This window comes from Cyphomyrmex costatus, unplaced genomic scaffold (assembly GCF_001594065.2).
Source record: "Cyphomyrmex costatus isolate MS0001 unplaced genomic scaffold, Ccosl1.0 scaffold68, whole genome shotgun sequence".
Taxonomy (NCBI): domain Eukaryota; kingdom Metazoa; phylum Arthropoda; class Insecta; order Hymenoptera; family Formicidae; genus Cyphomyrmex; species Cyphomyrmex costatus.
The window spans coordinates 25,895-36,389 of record NW_017280244.1 but is presented as its reverse complement, the minus strand read 5'-3'; the positions used below and the strand labels follow the sequence as shown (position 1 = coordinate 36,389).

The following is a 10,495-nucleotide window of genomic DNA, read 5'->3' as shown; positions in this document are numbered from 1 at the left end:
TATATAATTCATAAGAAAATCACAAATAATCTATAAATAAGATGTAAAATGACGACGTAACTTGCATTGTTTAGTAATATATGACAATTTTTATTGTTCAGAATGAAAATTGGAATACAAATAGCAATACTTAATACAATTTTTTTAAATAGCTTCAAATCTTTGAAATTAATCTTTAAACGTTTAAGATTTATCAACATTTATGCATTAATGCAATATATAATTGTTAGAATTAACAAAAACTTCTTAAATAGAGCGTCTGTGTTGCGGCACAGCATCCCGCTCGCTAAAAATGCCGTATATCCTAAATAGATGGGATATATATGACAATTAATTAAACAAACAATACAGGAGCAAAGCACTTGTATTTTGCTATACAACATGCTTTACTATTCCTCTACACATATGTATTGCAAAATAACCACTAAGAGCCAATTTCACCAACGTCGGTTAAGCTAACCGACGGTTAATTCCAATGGAATCATCCAATCGTATTTGCCTTTGACCAGAATGAACCAATCACGGTTGACACTTTAACCGTCGGTTAGCTCAACCGACGTTGGTGAAATTGGCCCTTAGTCTTTTACACGCTCTATAATAATCATTTTATGTAGATTATAAATTATGATGGCACTACTTATTACAGTAAAAAATCGATTTAACTCGCAATAATTTCATTAATATTAACAGTAAAGAACTGAAATCATAACATAATACTAATATACCATAGAGGCATGTAACAAAGTAATTGACGGAAACTTATCCCCACTCCTTCTATTTTTTCTGACTTCTGCGGCGTATTTCCTGACGCGGCGTATATACCGGGTTTACCCTATACATTTTATACATGTTATACATATTAAATATTATTATTATTCATACAATATATGTTTTATTTACACCGGTAATGTTCCCACGGGAGCGTGTTGGTAGAACCTGATACGATATACCGCTTATCATCGTGTGGACTTAGAGCGATTTTTGTTTCCGATATTGTATACACCTCGTGTAATTTCGATCTGATGCACGATTGTCTGCGCATCATTTCAATAACATCATTCAAGCATTTCGTGTAATCATCAAACGTTATGGATCTTGCCACAACATTGCTTTTGACACCCTTTGCCTTTTTCGTATCCTTCTTTCCTTGTACACGTAAAGCGTACATTTTCGCTCTAAGCCCGACGAATTCAGTCATGATGGCACCGTTGTTTTCGTCTTTCATAAGACCAGGAACTTTTTTATTCGCGAGCGGAATACTGTACGGGTTGTCAATAGAGTAATCGCTCGTATCAAATCTATCGATATCGCGTTTTATAATTTCATATACGTCGTCACATTCTACATGGTATATGAGACTATCAGTATCAGTATACATAATTTTGCATTTATCGTGAAACAGCGGTGCCATATATTCGTGGTGAAACTCGTACAAACACGTTTTCGATATATCGAGGATGCACATACCCACGTATATCGGTTTGTCGAACTTCACCTCGAGTTTACGCAGCTCTATCGCGACCAGATTCTCTGAGAAGACGCTACGACTGTGAAAGTTGGGTTTCGCGATCATTGCTTCAGCACCGTGTCTGCCTTCCCATTTGGTTAATAATTTTACATCAACGCGATCGCGCACATTCTCCATGGTTTTACCAAATACCGCGTTATTCATAAGTTTGTATAAATTTTTCTCAAAATCGTTTTTTGCCAAAGTTCTAAATTTTGTATTTAATTCTATGTAATCGCGAAGCCATGGAGATTGCGTGAATTGCAGTATACGGTGAATCTTTGCGATACGGAGGCCGTGACGAGTACACTGCTGCAGATTGCGATAATGAATCACGTAACGCTGCTTATCGCATAACGTCGCGAGGAGCTTGTCATCGCGCTTGCCGGGTGGTTTCTCTCGCATTGGACAGAACGGTAGGTCAGTGTGCGCGTCGTGGAGATGTTGCGAGTACTCATTGTCAGTGTCAACCTCGAGAATATAGCCTGTAGGCGAATCTAGCGGGATGGTCGAAAAGTCAAAATTTTGCACGTCATCGACCCATCGAAAATCAGCGTATGGCAATGGTTGACACATTGCCCAGCCGTAGAGATTGTTGACGTCATAGTACATTAGATACGATGATGGTTTCGATGGGTCATACGGCGGCATGTATTTGTTGTTGGCTCGCGCATACCTATTTGAGCACTGGCTCAGACCACCGCGTATACCGCGCTCGACAAACATGACCATGTCAATGTCTGTAAGCAATTCAAATTTTACACCTGTATGCTTCAACATGGCATCCCATGTGAAGCCAGGCAACGTGTAATAGTATGCGGGGTCAAGCCCGTAACTCGCGACGCAACTGTCGCGGAAATGTTCAAAGACGTCGGCGAACAACAATACATCCGTTTTTAGATACAGGTCGCTATATTCACCGAGCGTTTGGATGGAGAACCGCTGCCACACGTTGACAGCGTGCGCGTAATCGCTCTCGGATACCGTGCCGTCTGTCAATGAACTATAGAATGACTCGCGAGGCGGCAAGGATGATTCATTCAATTTTTCACTGCAATCAATGTACTCGTACGGAAAGATACCTTTTCGAGTTAAAAGATTAAAATTTTCTTCCGATAAATGGGAAAATTCGCGTCGCAGTACCCGCAGCTTATCTTTGCTGAGAAAAGATGATAATTTGTCTAAACTAGAAGCGAGAAATCTATATGAATCTATGAAACGTAATTGTATACAATTCTTTTTATCATCTATAGTATCATCAACGTGTTTAATAAAAGAGATATATTTTTCTTTAGTTATCGGTAAGAGATCAACGTGTCCTTTATAGGCAGTAGCAATTTCCTTTATAATGAAATGAGCGTCGTAACCGGTTAAATTATGAAAGACTACGGGTATGCATCGCGAATCTTTATAATTTAAATTACAATTTGAGTGCGCGGGACCTCTGTATCGCCCGGTGAGATGGCAGTAATCGCGTGCTCGCGTATCGTCTTTCGTGAACGGTTTCTCGCATACATGACAGTGCGTGGTGTTGTTGAATTTTCGCCAGTCATCTTGTGTGAAATCCATGGGAACATTGGTCGAAATTACAGATTGCACACTATGTGTTAAATTTTTCAATTCATCCGCGAACCACGATATGCAGTTATTATCGCGGCGAAAACGATAGCCTGATAGTGAATCGTCATAAGAACAGTACACGTAATACCCGATACTGAAGACGTTGTGATGTTGGTACGTGTACGTAGATGATGCTGGTTCTTTATCCATCTTTTCCAGTGCGCACTCCAAGTCTGCATAGACCACGAACGGGACACGCTCCTTTCTGCAATGTTTCTTAAACTCGAGCCACTTGTCGTCCTCGCTCGGTAGCCTTATTGCACAATCGTTTAATTTTCCGCAGTCGACGCTGTGGAGCTCCAATTTAGCGCTCGAGCTAAAATAGTGGAGACATCTGAAAAAAATTGTTTTATTATTTTATTATTTTATTATTATTACTATTGTTACTGTTATTATTACTATCATTATTATTATTATTAATTATTATTATTAATTATACATACCTATCGCAGAAGTATTTCTTATGCTCCTTTTTGCTGATTTGTGAACTGACGAGGCGTGACAGGTCTTTAATCAGCACAAAGTGACCCGCGATGTCATCCTCCACGTACAAGAGGTTTACATGCTTGCTCCTCTTTTGGTCAGCGAGTCGTATCTGTTAAGGATTTGTGACCTCAACTGAGTAAACTGGTTCAATGATGTGTTGAAACTCAATTTATTGCGAAATATGCTCGTGTACAAAAAGTTGTCCGTTCGGTGCAACAAACTTTGTCCTACTACTCATTCTCCTCTCGTCGATCGAGGCGACATTCTCCCTGGCTCTACGCCCTCTACAATCTAGTTCTTTCCAGTACGCTCGACGGTTAGCGCCCTTGACGTCTCAATTCCAACTATCTATGAATTTCTAGCAATTCAAATCAAATGCTTACATATTATAAAGTCTGAAAAATAAAAACAAATTAGCAAGAGTATTAATTCCTTGACATCCCGGCCCACCTTGAAAGGCCAATTTTCAAAATTAAATTTTTGTGATCCTGGAAGAAATTTTGGGTTTGTTGCTACAAAGTAAATGTAAGAATAATATAAGATAATTAATAATATCAGATACTTAAAATCGATTACTGATTAAATAGCATTTTCCAACTTAGAATCCCGTTGGCCTTGGGTCTCCTCATTAATTTCATTGTTCAATGGGAGAGCGCACAGTTTTCTTATAGGTCGTTTATATATTCCATGTGCTGTTTTGACAGTGGCTACTCTGGCCACGTTATCGTTTCCCTTATGCAGTTCCGTTACACGGCCCAAAGTCCATTTGCTAGGAGGGTTTTGTTCATCCATCAACAAAACTATTGTACCTACTGCTAAAGCGGTTGAATCATGGTACCATTTGGTACGCATTTGCAATTGATGCAAATACTCTTTTTGCCAACGTGACCAAAAATGTTGACGAACTCGTTGCTGATGTTGCCAACGTGATAAAGTATTAACAGGCATGTTTAAAAAATTTCTCTGAGCAGGCTCGGCTTGTGACTCTCCGAGCAAAAAGTGAGCTGGCGTCAACACAGCCAAATCGTCAGGATGAGAGGATAAGGGAATTAAAGGACGTGAATTCAAAACTGCTTCTATTTCTGTAAGTAGTGTGCTGAACTCTTCATAAGTCATTACGAGGTTTCGCGTGACAGTATATAAGTGTCTTTTTGTTACCTTAACGGCAGCCTCCCATAATCCTCCGAAATTTGGAGATCTGGGGGGTATAAACTTCCAGTGAATGCTCTTTAAAGCTAATCGTGCTTCAATTTCATCTGTTTGATCTTTTATAAATTGATAGACCTCTTTTAACTCTCTTGCTGCTCCAACAAAGTTCGTTGCATTATCTGAGTATAATGTAGTGCAGAGACCTCTTCTCGAAGTAAATCTCCGTAATGCTGCCAAAAATGCTTCTGTAGTTAGATCCGTGTCGGCTTCTAAATGAACTGCCTTTGTATGAAAACAGACAAACAATGCAATGTATCCTTTCATTAGAGGTATCCTACCTCTTCTTCTTCCCTCTCGAATTTGGATAGGCCCAGCGTAATCTACGCCACTAACAGCGAATGGCCTTACAGTTCCCTGTAATCGATCTTTAGGTAGATCAGACATAACGGCCTCTAAGGGTTTAGGTTTGAGTCGAAAACATTCTAGACACTGTCTAGTGACCTTACGCGCTTCGTGTCTACCTGATAATGGCCAATATCGTAGTCTAATAGATGCCAAAAGTTGTTCTGGCCCACAGTGTAATAACCTTTTGTGTTCTTCGCGGAGCATAAGAGTTGTTATATGATTTTTCGACGGTAATATATATGGATGCTTTTGATCTATGTTGATCTCCGCATGACGTATTCTACCTCCCACACGGATCAATCCTTGTTCATCAAGGAAAGGACGTAATGTAAGCAACTTGCTCTTGCGATGAACTTCTCTTCCATTTTGTAAATCTTCTATCTCTCTTTCGTATACTTGACGTTGCACTAGTCTGATTATGATAATGTTAGCTTGCTCCAATTCTTCAATCGATAAAGATCCTTTCCTTTTAATACCTCTTAGATTATTTGTAAATCGCATACAATACGCTATGACTCTTTTTAGCTTAATGATAGATGAAAATTTATACAAAATATCGTGCATATCCGGGATAGCTGCTAATGTAATCTCCCGTTTAGTTTCCCGTTTAGCTTCCGGCATGTCTTCTAAACTAAAAACTTCTTGTATCGGCCTTTCAGAAGGCTGCACTAACCACCTAGGTCCATGCCACCATAGATAATTATCCTTTAAATCTTCAGTAGTCGTGCCTCTAGATAACAAATCCGCGGGATTGTCACTTGAGGGTACATGATCCCAATCTTTACTCGAAGTGTGTCTCTGAATCTCAGCGACTCGGTTAGCCACATATGTTTTCAATTTGTGAGGAGATGTTTTAATCCAACTTAACGTAATTGTAGAGTCAGTCCAAAAACTTACATTGTTAATTTTGTTAGACAATACATGATTTACACTGCTAAACAGCTTGGCTGCCAAATGTGCAGCATTTAACTCTAAACGTGGCAATGTGAGTGGTTTTAATGGAGCTATCCGTGATTTGGAGCACATCAAATGTGCAGTAGCGCGCCCATCTTGATTTAGACTACACGCATAAATACATGCTCCATAAGCTCTCTCCGACGCATCACAGAAAACGTGCAGATCCACCAATAGTGACGGATTGCCTGGATTACAATTGCGTGATACTAACAAAGCTTGAGTCGAATTTATAGATCTGCAATATTTTGACCAACTATCTTGTAAATGGGGTGGCAATTCTTCATCCCAACTTAGCTTCTCCTTCCACAATTGTTGCATCAGTTGCTTCGCTACTACTAACACTGGCTCGATAAGCCCCAGAGGGTCAAATATTTTTGAGCTTGAAGACAGCACTTGTCTTTTTGTAGCTGATAGTTCTTCCTTTATTTGCACTTCATACTGTAAATAATCCGTTTCTGAATTCCAATACAGTCCAAGAGTTTTCAAGACTTCATGTTTGTTTAAAAACAAAAATTCATCTTGCTCGCTATCTTGAGCCAACGAGCTAAATACTTTCGTGTTGTTGCTTCTCCATTTGCGCAGATTGAATTTTCCTCGCTGGAGCAATTCCATTAATTCTTGTTGCAATCGACATGCCTCCTCTACAGTGTGCGTCCCCGTGAGCAGGTCATCCATATAAAAATCACATTGTAACACCTTTGCAGCTGTAGGATGAGTGTCAGCCTCTTGAATTGCTAACTCCTTCAAACATCTGACCGCTAGAAAGGGTGCTGAAGAAGTACCATATGTTAACGTATTCAAACGAAATATCTGAATTTCTTCGTTGCTATTTGACCTCCATAAAATTCTTTGAAGATCTCTATCCTGTTTTCTCACAAGGATTTGTCGATACATCATTTCTAAATCAGCAGTTAATACATATTGATGCATTCTAAACTTTAGTAATAAGTCACATAATGTATCTTGCAACTGAGGCCCGACTAATAGTTTATTGTTCAGCGACACTCCTGATTCTGATAGAGCTGATGCGTCGAACACTACTCTCAACTTGCTAGTTAATGCACCGCTTTTTATTATAGGATGATGTGGTATGTAGTAAATATCTTGCGGACTCTTCGATGCATTTTCTTCAACACGTGACATATGCCCCAATAGTTCATATTTTTCCATAAATTGAACATATTCCAACTTCAATTCTGGTTGTCGTGCAAATCTGTTTTCCAAAGCGTATAGCCTCTTCAGCGCTGTATTATACGAATCTGCAAGCTTTATATCTTCTCGCTGAGGCAGTCCTACTACGAACCTACCTTCTAAATTCCTTTGCATTGTTGCTTTAAAGTGCTCCTCACACTTTTGCTCCTCTGGTGAGTAATGCCTTTGTTCGATAATTTCTTCGGATTGCCAGAATTTCTCCAGCTGCCGGCTTAGTTCATCATTCGTTAGTAGATTGCACATCATGTTATGGTCGCTTGACGACTCCAAAACATTTCCTCCTAATATCCAACCTAAAGAAGTGTTCTGTATCCGTGGTTGTCCAGGAAGTAACTTTAAATGCTCGTCCTTAATAATTTGCCAAAACATTCCGGCTCCGATTAATAAATCAATGGCTCCCGGATTGTGGAAGTTTTCGTCCGCTAGCTTCAAATGATTTGGTATCTGTAATGTAGAAATATCAATAGGCATCTGAGGTATTTGCTCTGTGATTCTAGGCAACACTAAACAATTTAGCTTAAATCTTGTTTTGTTATATTTGGCTTGTACTTCAATAATTACCGATTGCCTCACATATGTTTTAGTTTGATTGATACAGCTAACTGGAACGTTTACAGATTTACTTGTTAAATGTAATTTATCTGCTAAAGCCTTCGTAATTAAATTGGATTGCGATCCAGGATCTAGAAGCGCTCTACAAAGATGTCGCCTTCTATTGGTATCAAAAATATATACTTGCGCTGTAGACAACAATACATGCTGCGAATTTTTTGCACAATACGTGGATACTATGTTGCTTGGATTGTCTTTATTCACTTCATCGGGATTTTTGTTTTCTTTCTGATTTTCTATATGGAGAAGAGAATTATGCTTGCCTTGGCAAACCTTACAGCCTGACGATTTACATTCTTTACTCCAATGCCCTTTCCGCAGACAGTTCAAACAAAGTTTCAATTGCTTTATTTCGTTAATGCGTGATGGTACTTGTAACTTCAATAGCTTTTCACAGTTAAATATGCGGTGATGACCTTTACAATAATCACATTCATTGTTACTTGTAGAAGCTAATGACAACGATTTATCTTGCTTTTTCTCATTGTGTTTACGTGCCTCAGCTCCCGATTTTTCCTTTTCTATCATTTCAAGCATATGGTATCTTCCTGTTAGGAATTCAAGCAGCTCATCAATTTTTGGCAGTTCGTCCTGCCCTTTGGTAGTAATATGCGTTTCCCACTCTTTGTGCGTGTGATAATCCAACTTATTTGCCGCTACAAATACTAAGACTGCATCCCATTTGTCTACGGGCAGTTTCAACGTAGCTAATGCTTTAATGTGCGATCTTACGTGATTTACAAATTGCCTTATGCTTTGCTTGTTACATTTAACTATTGGCATAGTTTCAAAAAGTTCCTTCAAATGTTTATTAATGATAAGTCTTCGATTCTCGTAATGATTGTTCAACAACTCCCACGCTGTACGATAATTCTCAGCCGTGGTTTCCAATCCTTCGATGAATTGTAATGCTTCATCCTTCAGCGTGCCTCGAAGATATTGTAACTTCTGAACTGCTGATAGCGTTGTGTCTCTGTCTATTAATGAAAGAAACGAGTCCTTGAACTGCATCCACTGACTATATTGCCCATTGAACGTTGGCAATGTGATCGTTGGTAATTTTACACTGGATTTCACTGTCAGGGTCCTTCCTGCTGCTGCCACTGTCGCAGATTCATTTACAGGATTTACTTGTGCTAATCTTCTTTTAGCTATTGACACTAGCTTAAAATAATTGTCTTCGAATTCTGTGTCTTCATCGTTTTCTTCTCGTTCTATTCGCTCTAATTGATCCTGATCTTTTTCTTCTGAAAGCCCCTGTTTACGTACCTCCTTTATGGCATATTGAAGGTTATGAAACTTATCCCAGACTTCTTTTAGCCTTTCAAGTCTGTCAGAAATTTCATAATCATCGGCTTCTCTACACTCAAGAAAATTACTGAATCGCGTTAATTGACTCTTAAACTGACCTCGCTTAATCCTTAAGCTTTTGTATTCAGCCATTTTGTGTAGCAACTGCCAACGTTTGCTATTACAATGTAAGGAAAAGAAAAAGAATTGAGGTTAGGATAAAGGAAGCTCACTTACGTGCCTTTGAATGCCTGTTTATTTGCTGCCGCCTGCGCGACTACCAATATGTTTCAAAAATGTTCTTGATTTCGTCTAAACCCAATAAACACATGATGGTATATTAAACGTACATTATACGTAAAGTAGGTATAAAAATGGTATAAGTATATTATTTGTATATCAGATAAACGTTTAAATTTGTACCGTTTTTATAGCATCATTTAATATACGATAATCATATCCGTTTTTATTACGTTTGCATAATACAATACTGATTTTATACGTTAAAAAACAGTATATGGACAAACGCGTTTAATTTGAAGGGTGTTTCTACGTTTATTTATATAGGTCGGATAAACGTTTATTTAAAATGTATATAATTTATGAAAGAACTCTTATTTATAAATGTTTAGGAAATACGGTATTGTACAAACGGTTTAATATACGTCTTTAAAACGTCAATAAATTTTCGTACAAATATTTTACATATACGTTTTTACGACTACAATATTATACAACTAATAAACGTTTTCAACACCCTTAAAATTAAATCCTTTTTTCCATGTATTGTTTTTTTAACGAATAAAATTAGTTTTGTCTTATGCAAACGTAATAAAAACGAATATGATTATCGTATATTATACGAAGGTATAAAAATGATAAAAATTTAAACGTTTATCTTAAGTATATATGGTACACTTATACCATTTTTATATATTTACGTATAATGAACGTTTAATATATCATTATGTGTTTATTGGGTTTAATTTTAATTTAATTATTTTATGGATTCTTATGAAAACTAATGTGACACAATTTAATTGTGATATAATAATAATATTAATTATTAAAACAAAGACAAAATAACGGGCAACGAACCGAAAATAAAATTATTAAGACATAAAATCAAGAAAACAAACGATATACTTAAATTAACATTAACAGACGTTTCGACATCGATCGGGTCATTATCAATGCTAATAACTAGTTTAAATATAAAATCTAAGGCGAAATTTCACATATATTAAAAAATATTAA

At 37.6% G+C, this 10,495-nt stretch overlaps 1 protein-coding gene across 1 annotated transcript; it reads right to left on the bottom strand.

Annotated features, from left to right (window-relative positions):
• Positions 1 to 4,192: 4,192 nt before the first annotated feature.
• On the bottom strand, positions 4,193 to 9,391 carry LOC108780112 (uncharacterized). Its single transcript, XM_018547705.1, has one exon. The coding sequence runs from the start codon at positions 9,389 to 9,391 to the stop codon at positions 4,193 to 4,195; it is 5,199 nt and encodes a 1,732-aa protein (XP_018403207.1).
• Between the last annotated feature and the right edge of the window lie 1,104 nt (positions 9,392 to 10,495).

Bases quoted from the DNA above. Each gene is read 5' to 3' on its own strand.
- LOC108780112 (XM_018547705.1), bottom strand. From the start codon at position 9,391: ATGGCTGAATACAAAAGCTTAAGGATTAAGCGAGGTCAGTTTAAGAGT.